The sequence below is a fragment of the Prionailurus bengalensis genome, chromosome B3, assembly GCF_016509475.1.
Source record: "Prionailurus bengalensis isolate Pbe53 chromosome B3, Fcat_Pben_1.1_paternal_pri, whole genome shotgun sequence".
NCBI classification, from domain to species: Eukaryota; Metazoa; Chordata; class Mammalia; order Carnivora; family Felidae; genus Prionailurus; species Prionailurus bengalensis.
Genome location: NC_057355.1, coordinates 68099064 through 68123899, shown reverse-complemented (window position 1 = coordinate 68123899; position 24836 = coordinate 68099064). Strand labels below are relative to the sequence as shown.

General features: G+C 36.8%; 1 protein-coding gene across 1 annotated transcript in view; it reads right to left on the bottom strand.

The window, feature by feature from the left end:
• Positions 1–24836, bottom strand: part of AQR (aquarius intron-binding spliceosomal factor) — a 99655-nt gene that overhangs the window by 68506 nt on the left and 6313 nt on the right. The window contains exons 3-9 of the mRNA XM_043555714.1: positions 21403–21459; positions 17642–17682; positions 10254–10289; positions 7421–7541; positions 4120–4260; positions 2355–2423; positions 921–1021 (exon numbers count right to left, since the gene is read on the bottom strand). Coding sequence (XP_043411649.1) covers positions 921–1021; positions 2355–2423; positions 4120–4260; positions 7421–7541; positions 10254–10289; positions 17642–17682; positions 21403–21459 — 566 coding nt within the window. The remainder of the gene's footprint in view (positions 1–920; positions 1022–2354; positions 2424–4119; positions 4261–7420; positions 7542–10253; positions 10290–17641; positions 17683–21402; positions 21460–24836) is intronic.

Sequence of the window (24836 nt, the reverse complement as noted above, 5' to 3'; positions counted from 1 at the left end):
TCAGAGCCTGGAGCCTGCTTTGGATTCTGTGTCTCCCTCTCCCTCTGCTCCTCCCTCACTCATGCTCTGTCTCTCTCTCTCAAAAATAAACACTAAAAAAAAAAAAAAAAAGATTTTAAAGATGGAGACAGTGCAAGGGGTATTGCTGCACTAGTCACCGAGTTAGCCTCGCAGAGAGAGAGAAAAGCCTCTTAAGAGTATGTGGATCCTTCCCGTTTCCTACTAATAGCACTTTGTGTGGTGAAATAAATACTTGCTATCAGACTTCCCCAACTCATAATAAATACTACTATTAAAAGAAACCATAATCCTCACCTGCTTCTTTAATCCTTATACTTGACTTATTTTTCTCCCTAACATGTATCACCATCTAATACACTATATAATTGATCTTTTTTTGGTGCTATCTGCCCCACTAGAATGTAAGCTCCACAGAATAGGAACTACTTCCATTTCATTCTCTATTATGTCCCCTATACCTAGAAGAGTACCTGGCAAAATGATAAACATTCACTAGTTGTTGAATGAATGAATAAATGAATGAACAAACGAATGATGGCTGGAGTGTATAAAAGTCACTATTAAGAGTAAGGGAGTGAGAAAAAGAAAGAAAAGTTGATTGATAGCTTGAAGATTGTGCAGAAAATTGAAAAACATCCATGACAGACAAACTACAGTCAAGAGGCAGGGAGAGGATCAATGATATACTTATCACTGGAGCAGAGAGAAGAGAAAGAAGAAAAACATGGTGATGTTGTGGTTCCCCCTTTAGACCTTTATGAAAAATATTCCTACGACAGTAAAAGCACTTCTTATTTATTTAGTTCAGCCTATATAAAGGAAACAACAAACCAATCAACATCATCTAGGACTTACAACCAAAATAATAAACCAATGTGAACAAAATTTTGGCAACATACTGTTCTCTTGCTTCTGGATCCATCTTTTCATCATTCTTTTTAATCAAGTTCCAAAATTTTCTTAGCTTAGGGGTCTTTTTTAATTCTAATTCCAATCGTGCCTGAAAAAATGATGTGATATTAAATCACCAGTAACCTCAAAGTTTACAAAGGTAAATATTAGATCAACTATCAGCTAGTTTTCTAATGTGTGGATACAATATAAAGCAATGGGATAAAACCTGAAAGCAACATGACAAAACCTGAAAACTAAGAAACTAACAACTCTAATTTTAAAAAAACTATTTAATTCTAACAATTGTTACTAATAATGTAAAAAAAAAAAAAAGGAAACTGCCTTTTCTTATGAAGGTCATAAGCTCAATAATCAATTAAATTCCTTATTTCTTTTTAATTTTTTTTTTTTAACGTTTATTTATTTTTGAGACAGAGAGAGACACAGCATGAACGGGGGAGGGGCAGAGAAAGAGGGAAACACAGAATCGGAAGCAGGCTCCAGGCTCTGAGCCATCAGCCCAGAGCCCGATGCGGGGCTCGAACTCGCGGACCGCGAGATTGTGACCTGAGCCGAAGTCGGACGCTTAACCGACTGAGCCACCCAGGCGCCCCTAAATTCCTTATTTCCAAAATGAAGGATTTAAATTTGAAAAATATGAGCATTAACACTTATTAGTAAAATCACTGAAGTTTGAAAAATCAGTCTAAAACAATGAACATAGAAACAGCTGTCACAAACAGACAAGGAAATGTCCATATGACTACATTCTTTCTAATGGCACTTATCAGTTAACTTAGCATTAAATAATTAGCTTAGCACTAATTATTTATATATGCCTGTTTTCATCACCATCAGCCGGTACCTATGAATGAGCTTGCATATTTGGCTCTATGCAAAAACCCATATGCAGGAAATGGTATTTTGAATAAAGTACTATACTAAAATTTGACAGTTGTAACTTTACTCCCCAAGATCAGTTAATTGGGTTTTGATACAGGCACATATTATCCAATAAGGATTTGATGAAAAAAAGGAAGTCATTAAACATAATCCAGACCTTCTCTTATAGCTATATGTACATTCTAATCTAAGAAAATAAAATATTCTAGTCTATATTTAGTCTCATCCAAAGGCACACGCAGAAATAATCACCATAGTTTGCTAAATTTATCCCCCTTCTTTATGAACTCCATAGATATTATCTTATTTTACCTTATAATACTGACGTGAGGTGAAATCTACTAGCTTGCAGATACATAAAAACTTTAAAACTGAAAAAAACTGCATCCATGACAAATTAATGCATAATAAATACATTTTGTAAACAGGAAAAGGGGTTTTTGGCCACCATTTTATACCTATGTTAAAGCTACAAAGTCTAAAACCACATTTTCCACTTGTAACAAACATATGCCTAAATTTCTGAAGATACTTACCGGCTGTAAGCCCATCCACATTGGGAGGGAGATTAGCTGCTGTACTTGACTCCGTATCAAGTCTACTTCCTGTTTAAGGCACAAAGAAAACAAATTTATACACACATCAGTATTTTAACTTAAATCTTTACATAAGGAAATACTGTCTTTTTAAGTCCCAGGGTGAAAACATGCCACCAATTCTTTCAAATTAATGATATTTTAATATTAAGAAGCTTAATACTTTTCAAAAAGATACAATCTTCATCATTTACAGATTCTGTATTTGCGAGTTCATCTATTCACAAATATGTATTTGTAACCCCAAATTCAATACGCCTAGTGCTGTCCAAGGGCGGCACAGATCAGTGAAAAATGCTAAGTTGCCCAACATGCAGTGGTTACAGACTTGAGGTTTTCAGCTGGGGTGAACGAGGTAATGATCCGTCTTCTTGTTTCAGCTCTCATACTATAAAGAAGCATCCTTTTCTGTGTGTCTGTTCAGTGCTACCTTTCTCACATTTTTATGGTTTTTGTTGGTGATTTTGCTATCGTAAAGCACATGGTTGAAGTGCTGGTTAGTGTTCCTATGTGCAAGAAGGCTGTGATGTGTCTTATATAGAAAATAAGTGTATTACAGAAGGTTCATTCATACTTAAGTTATAGTGTTTCTGGCCATGAGTTCCATGTCAATAAAGCAACAATATATATTACATAAGGTGTCTTTAAACAGAAACACATAAAACAAGATTATGTACTGATGGAATGATGAAATGTTGTGACATTGGCTTGTAGGCACCCAACCCTTTATTCTCCCTAGGAGCAATGGTTCAATTTTAGCTAATTCAGTGTCAGCAGCTGCCTCATAGACCTAACTACCACAAATAATAAGTACTGATGGCATGTTGAAAAAAATAAAGTATTTCAATAATAAACAAGTTTTTCAGTTAACTAAACCAAGTACCAAACTACTAATACTAATTTCATCTTGTTTTTGCTTAATTTCTGATAATCATGTCTATATTTACATTGACGTTGTTTAGTTTAATCAATGTTAGAGGTAATAGTGGCATCCACTGGGGGCATAAATCTTTTTTTTAATGCCTTTACAAGATTCATTTGAGGCAGGACCTAGAACAAGCAATAACTACCCATGTATCAACATTCAGTCTTCAGGATAAGAAAGAACCCTATGCATTCTCCTGCATGGGTCTGATGCACTCTCAGCTCAGTAGTACTTATTTTTAAATAAACAGGTATAGACCTTCAGATAACCACAGCAGAGCAGTGCAAATGAAATATTAATTACTGTAAATATTTAATTCTTTAGAAGGATGAAAACTGCACCTAATCGAGTGAACTCAAATTAGAACTCTCCTTCTTGCCTGCCAGCCATGAAGCAGGAGGAAAAAGCAATAAAGGTAGTTTTTGTGTGCAACTTATGGCACAGATCTCATTATGCAAAGTTCATAAAAACCAGATTCTTTGCTGCTCTATCTTTGGAGAATTTCCGTTCCTATTACCATCTTTCTTAAGAAAAAAGGAGAGATCCAGTACAAATCTATTTTAAAAAGTGAATGGATCTTCTAAAATGTTTTTATTGAGAAGTGGCTAAAATTAAGCTTTTGGCATTATCCATATTCCCCACTACCATTGGATGAAGAGTTGGCTACAGAGGTAATCTCATTTATGTTCAACTTAAAAAAATAAAATAAAATAAAAAATAAAACCACCACCACCACCACCAAGAAAATCTGAGTTTCCCCCAAAGATAAAGTAAAATTACCAAACTATTGAAGCAATGATCAAGAAAAAGCAGTAAGACCGTCTGTTCATGGAGTGAAAATTCACCATCAGTTTCAGCTAATGCTGCTTTCAAGATACACTTAAAAAAAAATGGGAAGTGATCTGGCTTCTTCTTAAAAGTCTGAAAAGAGAAAGAATAAAAATTTAATTTGAAATGGCTTGCAAGCCCTCTCTTTTCTCCCTTAAAAAAAATTGGTCATTCTTTAGAAGTCTATTAACAAAAGCAAATAATTGCAAAAAAGACTATTTGCTTATTTATAATAAATAGTAGCAAGTCAAATACAGGTTTCTGGCAATATCATGAAACAGTTGCAGAAAATTTCACCTAATAAAATAATGGGTTTTTTTTTCTTGTTTTTTAAAAATATTTTTATTTTTTCATTTTTTTTTTTAAGGAATCTCCACACCAAACGTGGGGCTCGAACTCAGGACTCCAAGATTAAGAGTCACATGCTCTACTGCCTGAGTCAGCCTGGTGCCCCTAAAATAATGGCTTTAATTCCTTTATTTTTTTTCTTTTATGGATTATGTTCATATTTAGCTTAGTCTTTGTTTTCTAGAGGAACATCTCTAGAAACATCTCTAGATCTCTAGATCTCTAGAGACATCTAGAGAAACATCTCTAGAAACATCTCTAGATCTCTCTTTTCTAGAGAAATGTTTTAATTCTTATGACTTAAAGCAAGAAAAACAACATCTTGGGCAAAAGTTAGTTTCCCACTGATGACTCTCAACGACAGCCTCTCCTGCTTTGTATTAGCTCTTTACTTTCAACATGAAAATAATATTTTAAAAAAGTAAATTAGATAAATACATTCAAGTTTCTCACTGAACTATGCCCCCCATCTAGTTACTTCCACATCCCTCTTCTTTCATAGAGAAGTGCTCCAAATGTGTGGTATACACTAGCTGTTTTCATGTACTTTTCTAGAAGCTTCCACCCCAGCACTCCCCTGAATCTTGATTGCTATCAAAGACAATGGAATCTTACCAGCCCCCTACCCTAGCCCTCTACAATGTGCTGAGGGTTCCTCTTCTCTTGCTGCGTACACAGCACTGTTCTAGGGTTCTAACCCCATTCTTCTGTTCTCCCTCCCATGACTTCAAAGACCACACACTAATGATTCCAAATATATATCTTCAGTCCAGATTACTCTCATTAACCCTAGATCCCAAGATTCCTCTGCCTACTAGACAATTTCATCTAGATAACTGAAAGGCAATCTAAATTCAGGAAGTCCAAAACTCAATTCAACAATTTTGTACCCTTCAGAGTATTTCTCAACCCTTTATGATTACCTATCTTGGTAAATGGCAGAATCATCTATTATTCTCAGTTGCCCAAGCCTGGAAAATTATTGAAAATAACACCCTTCCCTAATACTAATTATTCAGCTATGAAATGCAGTCAATTCTACTTTCTAGAAAATCTGTAACCTCTTTTCTTAATCTGTATTTCTCTTTTTCAAGCCCTAATCACCAAAATGGTCATTTTAACATGCAAACTGATCAGGTCATTGTTTAGCTCAAAAAAAAATCTTCCTTCTCCCTTCCTATAGTAGCTTGAATAAACTTCAAGAAATACCCAAGACCTTTCAATAGTACACAAAGCACAGTTTACTTTGGGCTCTCATCTGCCCAAAGATGGCACTTATTTATTTTTTTAAACTTTTTTTTTTTAATTTTTTTTTTCAACGTTTATTTATTTTTGGGACAGAGAGAGACAGAGCATGAACGGGGGAGGGGCAGAGAGAGAGGGAGACACAGAATCGGAAACAGGCTCCAGGCTCCGAGCCATCAGCCCAGAGCCTGACGCGGGGCTCGAACTCCCGGACCGCGAGATCGTGACCTGGCTGAAGTCGGACACTTAACCGACTGTGCCACCCAGGCGCCCCTTAATTTTTTTTTTTAACGTTTATTTTTGAGACAGAGACAGACAGAGCATGAATGGGGGAGGGTCAGAGAGAGGGAGACACAGAATCTGAAACAGGCTCCAGGCTCTGAGCTGTCAGCACAGAGCCCGACGCAGGGCTCGAACTCACAGAGTGTGAGATCATGACCTGAGCCGAAGTCGGCCACTTACTGACTGAGACACCCAGGCGCCTCAAGATGGCATTTATTTAATGAATATTCGAGAGAAGGGTCTATGGGTTTATCTTAAAGAATCTAACATTTTCTTAATTCAGAGACCATTGCCACAAAAAGATGACAATTACCCATGCCTTTTTTTTATTTAAAAGAGTTGATGAGCTGACCATTTTATGGCAGCCAAAGAAAACCTAGACTTTGGACCTCTACTGAGCAAGCCTCTATTACACTAGCACAAAGAAAAAATGTCTATTAGAAATTTCTAAAAGGGAAAGCAGACTCTAAATCAGGGATAAAGAGAAAACTGAAATTACAATATAAACATCTGTCTTTACGTTGGCAACATTACGTAAAACTACAAATATATACTCCCTGTTGTGAAAAAGGACACTGAAAAATATTATCCTATTTGAGCACTATTTGTGCTAATAATACAAACTTCATGTTAATCTCAGGCAAAAGTCTTTATAATCCATGCCATTCTTCATATCAAGCACAAAACAAAAATAATTTCACTTTCATAATTTTTCAGTTCATAGTAAATTAGTTTGAACAATGCACTGAAACCAAAAAAAAAAAAATAGCATTTTTCATATATCCATTTTTTTCTCAACGTTACTTTATTATTGGGTGAAGTTCTGTTTTAAAAGTATTATTTGGGGGCATCTGGGTGGCTCAGCAGTTAAGTGTCTGACTCTTTTTTTTTAAATATTTTTATTGATTTTTGAGACAGAAGGAGACAGAGCATGAGCAGGGGAGGGGCAGAGAGAGAGGGAGACACAGAGTCCGAAGCAGGGTCCAGGCTCTGAGCTGTCAGCACAGAGCCCGACACGGGGCTTGAACTCACAGACTGTGAGATCATGACCTGAGCTGAAGTCGGACGCTCAACCGACTGAGCCACCCAGGCGCCCCAGTGTCTGACTCTTGATTTCAGCTCTCATCATGATCTCAGGGTTCATGAGTTCGAGCCCCATGGAGGGCTTTGTGCTGATAGTGTGCAGAGACAACTGGGAATTCTCTCTCTCTCTCTGCCCTCCCCCCACTCGCTTTCTCTTTCTCTCTTTCTCAAAATAAATGAACCTAGAAAATAAATATATAAAAGCATTATTTATTATCAGTAAAAAGTTCTGCTACTCTTTAATCGCTTAAAGTGAGCACAGTATGAAAGCTAAGAAGTAATTTAAATCTGTTACCTCCCATGCAGGGACATTTTCTCTGAATTTCTCATTCACCATACAGCAGATTGACATTAAGTAGGCCTTGCTGGACACCTCTGGAGAATAATTCATCCAGAGGTAATTTTCAAGATACTGGCTGTGAAGAGTAAAAAAGCACAGAATATTTCATTAGTTATCACCACTCACTATACGTCATTCACCTGGAAAAGTGTTAATTATCTAAAACTTTCTGAAACTTTTTAAAAAACTATGTAACTTGAGAATCCTTCACAAATTTACCTATAATCTAGGTCACTACCTGCTACAAACTTATATTTAGCAATTGCAGCTTTGTAGAATGAGAGTTTACACTTTCAAGGTAGGAAGACAGCAAAGATTACTAACGTATGTAATTATCACCCTCAGAACACTGGATATTCCCTACCTAAGTCTCTTTGTGAAGTAAAAAGCCAAAATGATATAATGGGCAGGTTCAGCAGATAAATGTATCTAAGACCTTAATACTACCTCATACGAAGACCAACTGACTTCTAGAAACTAAAGAGATTTAACAATCAAAAAGAAGCTAATTTTAATACTTAATTTACTAGGTATATTCAACATAAGTCAATTTACAAGGTAACTAGCATTTTCCTCTTAAAATACCAAAATTCTTATTTTAAGACCGTGGTGAAAATATTCCTCAAGAAATTTAAGTATTTCTAATTTCTAAAATACAACTTAAGTCTTTTTTTTTTTTTTTTTTTTTTTTTAATCATTCAGGGTAGTTATAAACATCAATTTTTGTACAGGGGTTAAAATACCCTCAAGCACTAAAAAAAGCAAGGTGTTTTATTCCCACTTTAAATCACTCCGCATGCATGCTGCAATCACTCGCATATGTGTGTACGTACGTATGCACACATGCAACCATGCACGCACACCCACCCATAGTTAAGTGTTTATACTCCTTTATAGCACTGTAATTTTTCTACTTCCTCTTATGCTTACATCAGTATTTCCACAGGTCTATCTTTAGCAATACATAGTTTAGAAGAATCTTGAAAACTGAGTAAGTGGAATTTTACCTAAAATAATGGTCAAGAGGCTCCAAGTAAGATACCTGAGTGCTCTTTCATAAATAATATGCACAAAGTTTCATTTCATTCCTCTCTTACAAGTATAAATTCCTTTTTCCTGAATTATACCCTTCAGAACGTCTGTCAACAAGTCTGTTAGTGTTAATCTGTCTGAAATTTCTTTATTTCATGATAGTTTAGCTGGTTATACAATTGTTTCTGGGTTGTTGTTGATTTTTTTCTTGTATTAGTCTCATTCTATTCCATTCTCTATTACTACAACTGAGAAATCTACAATCTATGCATTCTTTATGTTTTTCTTCCCCTATAGCATACGGTAAGATCTCCATTCCATCTTTGCTACTCTTCAGTTGCTCTATTCAGAATTTACTGTACTTCCTGAATCTAAGACTCACATATTTCAACTGTAGAAAATCTCAACCACCATCTCTTCTAAATTGCTACTCCTCTTTTCTAAATCTCTTCTGAAATTGATTGGACTTTCTAATTTTAGCCTTTGTATCTCTAAATTTCCTTTTATATTGTCATCCCTATTTCTCTTTGCTATTATCTAATTAATTTCCTATATTCCAATTCACTAATTTCCCTCTTACCTGTGTCTAATCTGCCACAGGCCTATGTTGTTTTATTGTGCGTTGCTTTATTCATTGCAGATGTCGCATTTTTCAAATTGAACATTTGTGGCAATGCTGCACTGAGCAAGTCTATTAGCACCATTTTTTCCAACAGTATTTGTTCACTTTGTGTCTGTCACGTTTTGGTAGTAAGATTTACCAAAAAATTGGCAACAGGATATTTCAAACTTTTTCATTATTGTTATATTTGTTATGGTAATCCATGATTAGTAATTATGACTTGTTGAAAACTCAGATGTTTAGCATTTTTTAATAATAACGTATTTTTAAATTAAGGCATGTAAATTTTTTTAGACATAAAGGCACTGCACACTTAATAGACTACAATATAGGTACTATAAATATAACTTTCATATGCACTAGGAAACCAAAAAATACGTCTGCCTTTGTTTATTGCAGTGGTCTGGAAATGCCCCTGCAATATCTCCAAGGTATGCCTGCATTTAATTTGTCCATTGAATTTTTAAATCTCAAACATTTTTACTTCCATTTTCTCCAAATCTACCCATTTTTAGCATCTTGTTCCATGTTCACATATTCAATTTCTTCTTTTATACTTCTAGTAACTTTAAACATACTATTTGATGGTATATATAAATTATTTAATTATCTCAGGTCCTGGGTGAGCAGGGTGGAGAACGAATTCTGTTCTTTCAACTTGCTTATAGTTGATTCTTATCCTAATGTGCTTTGTAATTGGGAGTTTGAACTCACCTTTACCAGGGTTTTATCTATGGGAATTTTTGTGCAATACAGTCAGAATACATAAGTGTATATTTGTTTCTGCCACATGCCTCAGAGATATCACTGGCTTGCCACAGTTTTTAACAGTAATGTTTTATTTTGGGAGTTAACTAACAGCAAACTCCAAACCCATTCTTTACATTTTCAGATGAGGAATCGAGGCTATGAGGGTAAATGATTTGCTCAAGATGATACAGGTATGTGGGTGGGAGGATGGGTGAAATAGATGATGGGGATTTAGGAGTGCACTTGTCATGATGAGCATGGAGTTGGAATTGATGAATCACTATATTGTACACCTGAATCTAATGTAACACTGTATATTAACTATAGTAGAATAATAATAATAAAAAAGGTATACTCCATCTTTAACTTCGTCTTTAAACTCACCTAAATTCCAAGAGCATTATCTTTCTGATGGCAAACCTAAAAGTGTAAAAGTAAAAATAAAAGTGTTTAAACAGAAAATACAAACATTTCAGAGTTACTGATGCAGATGCATTTTGGAATCTTGTGTTAATATTGACTCACATAGCAGAATAATCATATTTTAATATGCATTGAGAAAAGCTAAATTTGCTTTTATATTTTTTCTTTGTATTTCGTCAGGGTAGTTTATTTTATTTTTAAAACTTTTTTTCTTTAATGTTTATTGCTTTTTGAGAGATAGAGACAGAGTGTGAGCAGTGGAAGGGCAGAGAGAGAGGGAGATACAAATCCAAAGCAGGCTCCAGGCTCTGAGCTGTCAGCACAGAGCCTGATGTGGGGCTCGAACCCATGAAATGTGAGATCATGACCTGCCCCGAAGTTGGAAGCTTAACTGACTAAGCCACCCAGGTGCCCCCCATTTTATTTTTAAAACCAGAAATTACTTAAGTGAAATCTTTTTAATTTTTTTTTTTAACGTTTGTTTATTTTTGAGAGAGACAGAGACAGAATGTGAGTGGGTTAGGAGCAGAGAGAGACAGAGATACAGAATGTGAAGGAGGCTTCAGGCTCTGAGCTATCAGCACAGAGCCTGACGTGGGGCTCGAACTCACGAGCTGTGAGATCATGACCTGAGCCCAAGTCGGACGCTCAACTGACTGAGCCACCCAGGCGCCCCTACTTAAGTGAAATCTTATCCTACTCATATAACAAACACAACAAGCACCACAACACACTGAAATATAACATATAAGTTAAAAAGGCAAGTAATTTTTTTTAAGTTTATTTTTGAGAGACAGAGCGAGTGCAAGAGGGGGAGGGACAGAGAGAGGGAGACACAGAAGCAGGCTCCAGAATAAGGCAAATAATTATAATGAAAACACAAATGTTCATCATTATTCATAACACTGGATCACAACTGCCAAAACCTAACCTATCTTAATTTCTTAGCATTGACCAACATTCTTTTTTTAAGCTTATTTAGAGAAAGAGAGAGAGAGAGAGAGAGAGCGCGCGCATGTGCGTGCCAGAGCATGAGCAGGAGAGGGGCAGACAGAGGGAGACAGAGAATCCCAAGCAGCCTCCACACTCAGTGGGACTCAAGCCCACCAACCATGAGATCACAACCTGAGCCAAAATAGTCAGATCCTCAAACAACTGAGCCACCCAGGCATTCTACCTGAAAGTCATGCCCTCCTGAAAGTACAAGAGACACATGTATCTATATCACAAACACAGGAATCAGACTTTTCAAACGTTTCATAAGTTTTGACATTAAGTCTACAAAATTAGAAAAGTGTGGAAGGAACAACAGGTTTTGGCTAGGATGCGGAGAAAGGGAAACTCTTCTGCACTGTTGATAGGAATGCAAAGTGGTGCAGCCGCTCTGGAAAACAATGTGGAGGTTCCTCAAAAAATTATAACCCAGCAAATGCACTACTAGGAATTTATCCAAAGGACACAAAAATGCTGATTTGAAGGGGCACATGCACCCCAATGTTTATAGCAGCACTATCAACAATAGCCAAAGTATGTTAAGAGCCCAAATGTCCATCGACTGATCAATGGATAAAGATGTGGTACGTATGTGTGTGTGTAGGGCGTGCGCGCGCTACACACACACACACACACACACACACACACACACACACACAAAACACGGAATATTACTCAGCAATGAAAAATAATGAAAAATTTCCATTTGCAACAACGTGGATACAACTAGAAGGTATTAAGTGAAATAAGTCAGAGAAAGATATTGTATGATTTCACTCATATGTGGAATTTGAGAAACTCCACAGATGAACACAGGGGAAGGGAAGTGAAAAATAAGATAAAAACAGAGAGGGAGACAAACCATAGGAGACTCTTAAGTACAGAGAATAAACTGAGGGTTGCTGGAGGGGATGTAAGCGGGAGGACGAGTTAAATGGGTGATGGGCATTAGGGAGGGCACTTTTCAGAATGAGCACTGGATATCATATGTAAGAGATGAATCACTGGGTTGTACTCCTGAAGCCAACACTGTACGCTAACTAACTTGAATTTAATTAAAAAAAAAAAAAGAAAAGAAAATTGTGGAAGGAATATTAGCTCTCTTTACTGTCTATTTTTAATACAAGTATTGTACTTCATGCATAAATGATGCTGTAGCTACCAGGTAACTCTCTAAAGTCTGGTTCAAATGTCCACTAATTTAGTTTTATCATTTTGTACACTGGAAATAAAGCAGTCAGACCAGAACACTGCCACTAGATAATATTCCCCAGCTTAGAACGTTAAATGTCTATGCATTACGAATTTATAATACGCCAGGAGACCATTATCCTGTCAAAATCCTGTTCCACTGACTTCTGATCTCTTAAATAGTTTCACTAAGCAAGCAGTGTCACAGAACTTTAGTGAGAATAAAATGCAGGTTTTTATTGTGCAAAAAAGCACAAAGATACAACACTGGCAAGGTACTGGCCTCTACAGCCAGCCAGGTCACTGAGTGGATACAACATCTTGTGTGTCAGACACACTAGGTCTCCTTCCAGCTGCAGACATTTCACTTTAATAGCATGCTGGAGAACAGAATTCACTCAGTGCCCACTATGCACAAAACTGCATGCTTCATTTCGTCAGCCAAATAGGACCTCATGATGAAAGAGAGAAAAAATACCAGCACATGAGACAGAAGACAGTATTCTGGTCATGATTCAGTGTTACCCTGACAACATCTTTTAAACACTCTGGGACCCAGTTTCCTCATACTCAAAAGAGGCAAAGTGGCCCATTTATTTCTGGACGACTAGACAAGAAAAAAAGAAGTCATGGGTCAAGATAAAACAAAAACACTCTGAAAAACACTCAATTTCTCTTCTAGCAATTTTGGCCATACTCATTAAATTTGGAGTTTTATGCTTCTGCCAGTAAGTTCTGCTATTGTGATTGCCCACTGCTTCTTCTCTTGGGATATGGTTGTGTGAAAACATGAAGTCTAAGGTTGTGGCAGCCCCCTTGCAACCATACAGGGAAAGCCAAAAAAAACCACACCTGTGAAAAGGCTGACGAAGGCCCTCACGTGAACTTCTGAACTACCCATTTCCAGATTTATTATAAAGTAGATGATTAAGGGGTGCCTGGGTGGCTCTGTCGGTTAAGCGTCCAACTTTGGCTCAGATCATGATCTCACGGTCCGTGAGTTCGAGCCCCGCGTCGGGCTCTGTGCTGACAGCTCAGAGCCTGGAGCCTGCTTCGGATTCTGTGTCTCCATTTCTCTCTGCCCCTCCCCCATTCATGCTCTGTCTCGCTCTGTCTCAAAAATAAATAAACATTAAAAAAAAAATAAACAATAAAGTAGATGATTAAAAAAAACAAATAATAGTGAACAAAAGAGGTCAGCCACAAAAGAGTGTATGCCATGTGGTTCCATTTATTCAAAACAACCAAAACTACAGTGTTCATGTTTCCATACTTACATTTTACAGTGTTAAAGCAAAAGGCTATGAAAAGGCCTCTGGGATGCTGACAAATGTTGGCTTTTATTACCTTGGTGGTGGTTATGAATGATAATAATTCAGAAGGCCATACATTTCTGTTTTATGCTCTTTTCTGTGTTAAATCGAATAGTAAAGGAGTTTAAACATTTTTTAAGTCTTTTTTTTTCTTTATTTAAGTAATCTCTGCACCATGTGGGGCTCAAACTCATAACCCCGAAATCAAGAGTTGCATGCTCTTCTGATTAAGTCAGCCAGGCCCTCTGGGGTTTAAATATTCTAAATGAAAACAAATATAAACATGGGCAAAAGTAAACTACACAATAACTCACTTTTTTCCTGCACAAAACCCACTTAGATGTATTCATAACAGAATTAACAGTCATAACCAAAGTGTACTGGTGAGGGGAGTTCTAAAAGGCAATAGACCCTGTACTACTTAAGAACATAGTACTGGAAAAGAGTCACCAGGATTTAATACCTGGCTCTTCCTCTAACTGGGAAACATTTTGAGCTAGCTACTTAACCTCTCTCTGTACTGCAGTTTACTCATCAATAAAATGAGGATAATAACAGTGAGGAGCACAGGGTTGTCGTGAGGAAAAATGAGCTACTATATATGCAAGGTGCTTAGAGCAGAATCTGGCACATAGTTAAGCACTCAACAAATAATAATTATTTTGAAGGCTTTAAAATTAAACAGATGAAAATATGTTAAGACATGCTTGCCAAATTTGATAATGGTAAGGATAGCAAATATGAATCAATCACATGGCTTATTGGGCAACATATTTTACTACTTTTGAGATCCTAAAAGTTATCATTTATACCATGAGAATATTAAGAACTGACTGATTTATTTCCCAGATGCCTCCTTCAGAAATAGGGCTGATATGCAAAAATGTATATTACAAGAACCTTAATGTAGAATACTGAAGAGTACCTTATGGCTGGCTATAAGTGGCCTATTTTGATAGCCTACAAACAAGTTAATAATCTTACATCAAGTCATTTCCCCAGTAATGAAGATGCTATTAGCACATAACTCAGCAAAACAGCTTCCTCAGGCACTAGTCTAAAAAGTTGTCATTTAAAAATTTAAATAAACATTATTTACATTAGGGATAGGGATTAAAGACTATGCTTATCATGATGAAAAACATATATACATTATAGTTTCTGTGTTATGGAAGTGCATTTAACTTTTTGAACTTTGAGATTTGGAAGCAGAATGTAATCAGCTTACTTTCATTTAAGTATTCAACAATGTATACACGATGAGAAAATGGCTATTAAGAGAGCCATAAGTCCTAGTGAGTCTGGCCAACAAGTTACTTCCTTCAGCAATTAAAAATAATGTAGCCAAATATATAACTTATAAATCACTGGCAGTGGTTATTAGTTACATAAAAACTATCTTTAAGGAATAAATATTAATAGCTAAAGTTAAATGAAACAAACAAAAAACAAGCAATTACTATCCACTGGAATAAAAGCCTGTTCTGAAAAAGACAGAAAACTAGTTGTGAAGGTCCAAGATAATTTTCAGATTGGTATATCCTTAATATGTAAGAAAAAGAATCCTAGAAGTTATCTACCCATTCATTTAAGTTTTCTCAGGCAATTTCATCCATACCCAATGCCAGACCAATAAGACATATGTTAAATTAAATACCTGCTCAAATGTTTATATATTCAGAGGATTCCCCTGATCATTCAATCTAAAAAAGCCCTTGTCACTACCCTAAACACACTTCTTTTTTTTAAGTTTACTTATTCATTTTTTGAGAGAAAGAAGGAGACAGAGTGTGAGCAGGGAAGGGGTAGAGAGAGACAGGGAGACACAGAATCCAAAGCAGGCTCCAGGCTCTGAGCTGTCAGCACAGAGTCGGACGTGGAGCTCGAACCCATGAACTGTGATACCTGAGCTGAAGTTGGATGCTCAACTGACTGAGCCACCCACACGCCCCAGGAGAGAGAGAATCTTAAGCAGGCTCCATGCCCAGCATAGAGCCCAACATAGGGCTTGATCTCACGACCCTGGGATCATAACCTGAGCCAAAATCAAGAGTTGGACACTTAACCAACTGAGCCACCCAGGAGCCCCTAAACACACTTTATTTTAATTTATAGCACTTACTACCTGCTGACATTATATACCTCTATATTTCCTATCTGTCTAGACTAGAAATAGAACATAAGCTCGGTGAACAGAGACTATCTGTCATGTTCACTGTTGTACCCTTAGCATTGAAATGGCGGTTGATACAATGTAGGCTCAACCTTGTCCTCTTCTGAGCTCTACCCAATGGCTTATTCTACATCTCCATCTAAATGGCTCTTTAGTACCTAGAATTCAACATTTCCAAAAGTGGACTATGATCTATGCCCAACCCCAGCCCTAATGACAATAGCAGAAGTCAGTAATGGAATCACTCACTAATCACCGGGCAACCTGAGCCAAAAACTTAGAAGTCACCCTTGATTCCCCCCTTTCTCTAACCCACCAAGTCCAACGAGCAACCGTCTTTTCACTTCTATCTCAATTTGGCACTATTCTCCACCTTCAAACGTCATTCAAGCCATCATTATCGTGAACCTAACTACTACAATACTCACCCTTATTTCCTGCTTCTTATCAACTCTAAATTCTTTTTTTAAGAGATCATCATCACGCTTACAACTCTTAACTGGCTTCCCATTATTCTTCAAATAAGAAACAAAATCTTTAACATGGTCTTTGGCCCTGTCTCCTTTTACATGCTCACGAATCAATCATTAAAGCAAAAACAATTAGCCTCTTATTTTGACAATAACATGGATTTACCTTCACGGTATTTAGTAAAATTAACCTTCTAGGAATCAAACACATGAAAAATAACAATTCTGAGATTTTAAAGTTTTGTTACATTCATAACCTAAATGTTTTCATTTCATATTAAAACACTTAGGGGCACCTGGGTGGCTCAGTCAGTTGAGCGTCTGTCTTCGGCTCAGGTCATGATCTTGCAGTTCACAGTTTCCAGCCCCGTGTAGGGCTCTGTGCTGACAGCTCAGAGCCTGGAGCCTGCTTTGGGTTCTGTGTCTCCCACTTTCTGCCCCTCCCCCAATCATGCTGTTTCTGTCTTTCTCAAAAATAAACAAACATCAAAAAAAAAAAAAAAACCACATTTAGTCAACTGTTCTTCTACAATACTCACTGGGCATCCATGTCTGCAGGTGCAAATATAAAAATATGCCTCAAATACATTAGTTTAAAAAAAAGACACGATATGGAATGGTGTGTAGAGTATAAACTTTCTGTATTTAAAAAAAAATCAGGGAGGGGGCTACATACAGATATATATGTAGATAAATTGAGAGTTAAAGGATAGGGAAGATTTCTTGAAACTTACCTCCTTCTTTACATTGTTCAAATATAATTTTCATTTTTTATTTTTATTATTTTATATATATGCTATATGTCATTTATAAAACGTATATTTTACTACTTTGTATAAAGTATTATTATGTATGTTTTACTTTTATAATTTTTAATAATATTTTTAAAAGATTTATCAAAGAAAATTAGTATTAGTTCAATTGAAATAAAATCTCCATGTTTACTGTCCCTCACATTTCATCAGAAACAAAATAAACCTGATGGGATTTAATCCCTCTAAACGAAGTCAAAAATTAGGAAGCAAGAAAATAATGTATGGCTCTTCAGCAGCTACATATAAAGTTTTTCTAGCCACCATCTCCCTGATGACAAAATCTAACAGAAAAAAAAAAAGGTCCAAGTTATGATCCCATTTAGTTTAGAAATACAGAAGAGATCCAATTTGATCCCACCTAATCCCTATGTATGAAAATTAAACTCATTCTTACCTCGATTTGACAATCTCTTTTTCATATATATCTTCAATGACCTGTTACCAAAAATATAAAAATGTTTAATATTTCAAACATTTTTTTATCCTAAAATGATAGTTTTCTATTACTGAGTTACTGAGATTACACAAAATAAGTTGGTTTAGGATATCAAATACTACTGAAATAATAATTAAGAGATCTTTATAATCTCATCACATTCCTCAAAATGTAAAATAACAGAAAGCAAAGTTGTAGAAGAAGATAAATAATAAAATGTCTACATAAAAAGATTCCTATAAACAATCATTAAACAATATATTCAAGGCGGCTCTATTGTGAACGTCTAAGATGACTTATTCATAATATTTCTAGGAAAAATAAAAATTAACAAATAAGAATATTTTAAAAAACTTAAAAGTGTATGTTATCAGACTCCATCTAAGAATCATAACAATGTACTTTCAAAAGCCAGACAGTAAACTAGAAGTGTGAAGACATAAAAGAAGCAGATTACAAGTTGGTTTTCCAAATACACACAATAAAGCCTCAGAATTTCAATTCTTTTGGGTTAGTGAGGCCAGGATGCTGTGATACTTCAGAATTCAGCATTGATGTTGGAAGCCTGGTTCAAATCACCCATTTTCATTGCAGGTAGCTAGAAACCTTGCCTAGGACAGCTCTAAGGCTCACTTTCCCAATCTACAAAAAGGATCTATACAAAGTATCCCACAGGGTTGCTACACAAAGTATCTACACAAAGTATCCCACAGGGTTGCTATAAATAAGATACCACATGTAAAGAATTTAGTGCAAATGTTGGCATATGGTGAGTCTTTAACAACAGTTACCAGCAGAAGTAACAGAAATGCTACTAATAATAGTTAAAAAAAATCCTACTGTAAAATTATGAAGTCCTTTAACATGGTCATATATTTTACTGTAGCTATATCTTTTAACTGCTCAAAGTTATTTGTCACGTAAATGTGGGTGATAGAGGGAGGAAGACAGTGAGGCAAACAAGCCTTATTCAATTTAGAAAAAATTTCTGTTATTGCTTTTCTTTTTATAAAAATTCAAATTAAATAAAATGAAAGGCATAATCTTTAATACCAACCTACAATAAAGTTCTTCTAAACAGATATACATAACTTCATTCAGTATTATAACTAGTGTTAACTAAAATGATCTGGATATAATCTTTGAAAATCTAAATATAGAGCTGAGCCCGGGGGGCTCAGTCAGTTAAGCATCCGACTTCAGCTCAGGTCATGACCTCACGGTTCACGGGTTTGAGTCCCGTGCTGGGCTCTGTGCTGACAGCTCAGAGCCTGGAGCCTGCTTCAGATTCTGTGTCTTCTTCTCTCTCTGCCCTTCCCCTGCTCGTGCTCTCTCTCTCTCTCAAAAATAAATAAAAACATTTTTTAAAAATTAAAAAAATAAAAATATATGAAAATCTTAACAATTAGGTTCAACTCAATCTAGTTCAATCATTAAAATATTCTCGTTATTAGTGAAAAATGACCCTAGGAACCCCCAGACAACATATACAAACAGAAACACATACAAATAGCATATAAAATAAAGCAATTCTGGTAGTAATTAGTGTGATTAACACATACATGTTTATGAATACCTCCTGACGAATACAGGGATTGCAGGCAAAACAAAAATATATTTACAAATGAAACATTTAAGCTCAAATAATGTAAGAAATTTCTGGTTAAGGGGCATCTGGGTGGCTCAGTCGGTTAAGCGTCCAACTTTGGGTCAGGTCATGTGGTTAGTGAGATCAAGCTCCACACTGGGCTCTCTGTTGTCAGTGCAGAGCCCACTTTGGATCCTCTGTCCCCCTCTCTCTCTTTCTGCCCCTCCTGTCTCTCTCTCTCTCTCTCTCAAAAATAAAGTGTTAAAAATTAAAAAAAAAAAAAAAAGAACTTTTCGGTTAAGTTCAGTTTTACCAAGTGTGCCTAAAGCATCACAACTCAATTTACAATGGCAGAACCTAAAGGGAGTCTTCATTAGCTGACCCTTGAACAATGGTGCCAATCCCCCACACACTCAAAAATTCATGTATAACTTCGGACTTTCCCCAAATTTAACTACCAATAGTCCACTGTTGAACGAAAGACTTACAGATAACATAAACAACACATTTCATATGCTATATATATTATATACTGTACTCTTACTGTATCATATACTGTATGTTATATACAGTGTATATATATATATATAGTATATACAGTATGCTTACTGCATATACTGTATTACACACTGCTAGAAAAAAGAAAACGCTACTAAGAAAACCATAAAGGGGGAGCCTGGTGGCTCAGTTGGTTAAGCATCCGACTTCGGCTGGGTCATGATCTTGCAGTTCGTGAGTTTGAGCCCTGCATCAGGCTCTGTGCTGACAGCTCAGAAAGTGGAGCCTGCCTCAGATTCTGTGTCTCCCTCCCTCTCTGCCCGTCCCCTGCTTGCACTCTGTGTTTCTCTCTCTCTCTCAAAAATAAATAAACATTAAAAAAAAAAATAAGGAAGAGAAGATACATTTATAGTACCATACTGTGTGTGTATGTATATATACATACATGTATACACAGACCCATGTAGTTCAAACTTATGTTGATCAAGGGTCAATACTTGTTAAATGGCATGCAATGTTATCTCTGTTTCATTTAAAGATCTCTCTTTTAAGAATCTATTTCAGGGGCTCCTGGGTGGCTCAGTCAGTTACGTGTCTGACTCTTGATTTTTGGCTCAGGTCATGATCTCATGGTTGGTGAGATCAAGCCCTGCATCCAGCTCAGTGCTGACAGTACAGAGCCTGATTGGGATTCTTTCTCTCTGACCCTCCTCAGCTCCACACAAGCATGCATATGCTCTCTCTCAAAAATAAGCAAAAATAAATTAACAAAACAAACAAAAGAAAACAAAACATTTCAATGAGAATGAATCCTACATTTAGGAATTTTTGTTTTCATTTATCCTAAATTGTTCCAGTTGAACCATAAGTCCATTCCCTTATTTAAATATTACTGGTCTTGGGGCGCCTGGGTGGCTCAGTCGGTTGAGCGTACGACTTCAGCTCAGGTCATGATCTCACGGACCGTGAGTTCGAGCCCCGCGTCGGGCTCTGGGCTGATGGCTCAGAGCCTGGAGCCTGTTTCCGATTCTGTGTCTCCCTCTCTCTCTGCCCCTCCCCCATTCATGCTCTGTCTCTCTCTGTCTCAAAAATAAATAAATGTTAAAAAAAAAAAATTAAAAAAAAAATATTACTGGTCTTTAGTTATCTAATCCTCTACCCTAAACAACTCCCAATGCTTCCACCATTTTTACAAATTTTTATCTCAGTTCATCAACCTAAAAATTAAAAAAAATATATCTTCTTTCCTACATGTACTGTCAAAAATTGTACAGAAATTCCTGTATATTTACAAAGATATTCATTACATGGTCATTATAATAATGATAAATTTAAAATAATCTAAGAATCTATAAACAGGAAAACAATTAAATTATACACACAATTTTTGAAAAGCTTAACACAGTAAAATGACAGTAGAGGTGATCTCTGGGTAGTGATTTTTATTTTCTAATGTGTAACTTCTACATTTTCCAAATATTCTAGCATGAGTAATTGTTAGTCTTATAATTAGAAAAGTGTAATTTGAACTTAAAAAGAAATCATGGAATGCTTCTGTTGAATTAGCCCTTAAAAAAAGAGATACAAAGAACGTACCTATTCAAAAAGAATGTTGTAAACCAAAAATACTTACCTTTATATCAAAAGGTGATTTTTTCTTGATATGCGGAGCCCAGTATTTACATGCTAACTGCAAAAGTAAACAGTATAAACAATAAGTCACAGGTTCGTATCATTGTCGAGCACAAAGAATGAGATCATATATCAATAAGCTATTTTTTAACAAATACTACAGGCACTGGGGACAGAGTAATTCTACTTTCTAAGAGGACTATATGGGCAAGCAGGCCAGTTAGCATCCTTGGCCCCAGCCCACTAAATGCCAGTAAGGGCCTGCACTGCACTCTGTCATTGTAATTTTAAAAAACAAAATATACTTTTCTAATCACCGCTAAAGAAACGGTAGGACCCAATTAATAACCACAGTCAAATATCTTCAGCTAGAGATAAGAAAACCCAGGAACCTCCTAGAAAGAACACCCTAGAACCTACAGATTAAGTGAGCTACCCAAGATTACAATTAGTTAAGAGTTGAGCCAGTATTAGAAAAACAGATTCAAAATCTTCAGTTATATGTATAAAACAATAACCTTTAAGTGATTAGTGGACACATGTAACAAAACCTAAAAAGTTATCTATAAGCGGATTATTACAGAGAATAAAAGAGCTGGTATACTTTAGCAGATTTGGTTTCACTTGGAAATTGTGAATTCTAAACACATACATTCAATATTTCCAGACATTTAGCTGGATTGCATATTATATTCAAGAAAAAAATGGTTTTATTAATATATGTTTTTTAAAGAAACTCAACTACAGGGGTGCCTGGGTGGCTCAGTCGGTTAAGCGTCCGGCTTCAGCCAGGTCACGATCTCGCGGTCCGTGAGTTTGAGCCCCGCGTCGGGCTCTGGGCTGATGGCTCAGAGCCCGGAGCCTGCTTCCGATTCTGTGTCTCCCTCTCTCTCTGCCCCTCCCCCATTCATGCTCTGTCTCTCTCTGTCCCAAAAATAAATAAACGTTAAAAAAATTTTTTTTAAAGAAACTCAACTACAATCTCTTGAAAAATGAAAACTCTAGCAAGCACAAAGACTCAATATATTCATAAAAAAGTGAATCTGCACAGGGTCTAGTGTATTGGAGTAACTCAAATAATAGCTGATAGACTGATGTATGCATGTAGGCATGTGTGCATGGATGAATGAACAAATAAAATAAAATCTGAAATGGTTACCTCTTCTCTGAAGCTTTCCTCAACCCTACCTGATGGTGATAATTACTTCTGAACTCTACTGAACAGTCTTGTGTTTCTGTATTATTATTTGATTGCTTATCTAGCTTTCCTGCCCACTTAACTGGAACACTTATGAGATGGGACCCGTGTCTTCTTTGCTTCTATAGCTAAGCACTTACCACAGTAAACACACTCAAAGGGCCTTTCAAGCAGTGAGGACACTGGTCTTGACGAAGTCTCTCCAAACCAGTAAAGTAACGGCCCACTTACGTGATACCTTACTAAACTATCAATCACCCTCCAACCTGAGAGAAAATACTTCACCCTCAGTTATTCTATGCTAGTCTCATTTCCTTATTCCACTGCCTATGACATCTAGCCATCTTTTCTTTACCTCATACCATTAAGAGAACTGAATCTGCTCTGTTTTTATGATTCAGGGTCTTCCAAACAACTATGTAAATCCTATCTTCTGATCCAAACTGCTTACTGCAAATATATGATACAGCTTTTCCCTTAGGGTGTAACCTGTGACCTCTCCGACACTACCACCTCCAGGAATATACTGCCCTCCCCAACACTCTCCAGCCTCACGCAAAATACAAACTCTTCCCAATTCCCACTTAGCATAGCCCCTCTCTCCTCTCAAAAATAAATAAACATTAAAAAAAATTATTTAAAAAATACCCAAACTACTGTATTGAGAATGAAATCCAACTTATCTCAGCTTCCAAGTGTATATGATCTGATCCCTACATACTCTCATTTCATACCATTCTCTTACTTTTTAAAAAAAATTTTAAAGTTTATTTATTTTGAGAGAGACAGAGACAGCATGAATCGGAGAGAGGAAGAGAGAGGAGAAAGAGAATCCCAAGCAGACCCTGCACTGTCAGCACAGAGCCTGAAGTGGGGCTCGAACCCACTAAACTGGGAGACCATGACCTGAGCAGAAACCAAGAGTGGGACGCTTAACTAACTGAGCCACCCAGGTGCCCCTCTCTCCTGTCTCTTATGTTTGCTATCCTGGCCTTCTTGATATTCACACCACAGGGCATTTGCACTTGCTATTCCCTGGACTGTTTTCCTGTTCTTCCCAAAACTGGCTCCTACTTTGCAGTTAGGTCTTAGCTCAAATGTCACCTCAGCTAGGACTTTCCTGACTGCCTTTCACACACCCCACCCCCATCACTGTCACAACACCGTTTCATTTTCCTGACAGCACTTATTACTGTTTGAAACTATACTGCACCTTGGTCTGACTCATCTCTGTAAAATGCAAACTTCTTAAGATGAGGAAACTAATAAACGGCTTTAACCACAAAATGCAGGCAAATGGGAAAAGGGAGATCTAATCTAGTTAAAGTTGTCAGGAAAGCTACTCCAAAGTAACGTAGATGGGTGACAATGAATTAACCATATAAAGGAAGGTGGGAGAAGATGAGGATTCTGAGCAGAAGGAACAATGCTGAAAGACCAGGAGGTAAAAGCATGGCAAATTCAAATACAGGCAGTTCAGTGTGGCTGAAGCAGAGTTAGAAAGAGAGAGAAAAATGGATGTAAGCACAGGCCAATACTTTGAAGGATCCTAGTCATTACCCTAAGGAAAATTAGGACTCTTTAAAGATTTTAAGAAGGTAAGTGATATGATCAGATTTGCATTTGCGTAAAATCACTCACAGCAATATGAACAATACGAAGAATGGGCTGGAGGAGAGCAAGAGGAAAGACAAAAGATTTGGATGCCTAAGTCCAGAGAGAAAACAAGGGCGACCTGACTTAGTCTACAGAGAAGCAGACAGATTTAAAAGATACTTAGAATAGAAACATGTAAAATCTAAAGATTAGTTATGCTGCTGAGCTAATAGATGTAAAGTAATCTTTACATGTAAATGTAAAGATTAGTTATGCTGCTGAGCTAGGGCTGTTTCCCTAATTACAGCCAACCGCGGTTCACAATGCAACACAGTAAACAGGTTGTAAATGCACGTTCTCGGATAAAACGATTGCTCTCGTCACAGATGCATCTACTTGGAACAGGTGTCTTGTCAGGCTCTCATCACTCCACTCAAAGCCTAGGTTATTCTACGGCTAAGAAAAACCCTATTCCGCCCTATGTTAGCCATCATCTCTGCTACGAAACTTTGCCAGTCTCAAATAGGCTAGGGTGCTGTTTCTTCTGCGAAGAAACGAGTGAATGAAGCGACGAACGAATGCCTCCTGGGTGCTCCCAGTCCCAAGGAAAATCCCACCCCCCAGGCCTTGGGGCCTCGACA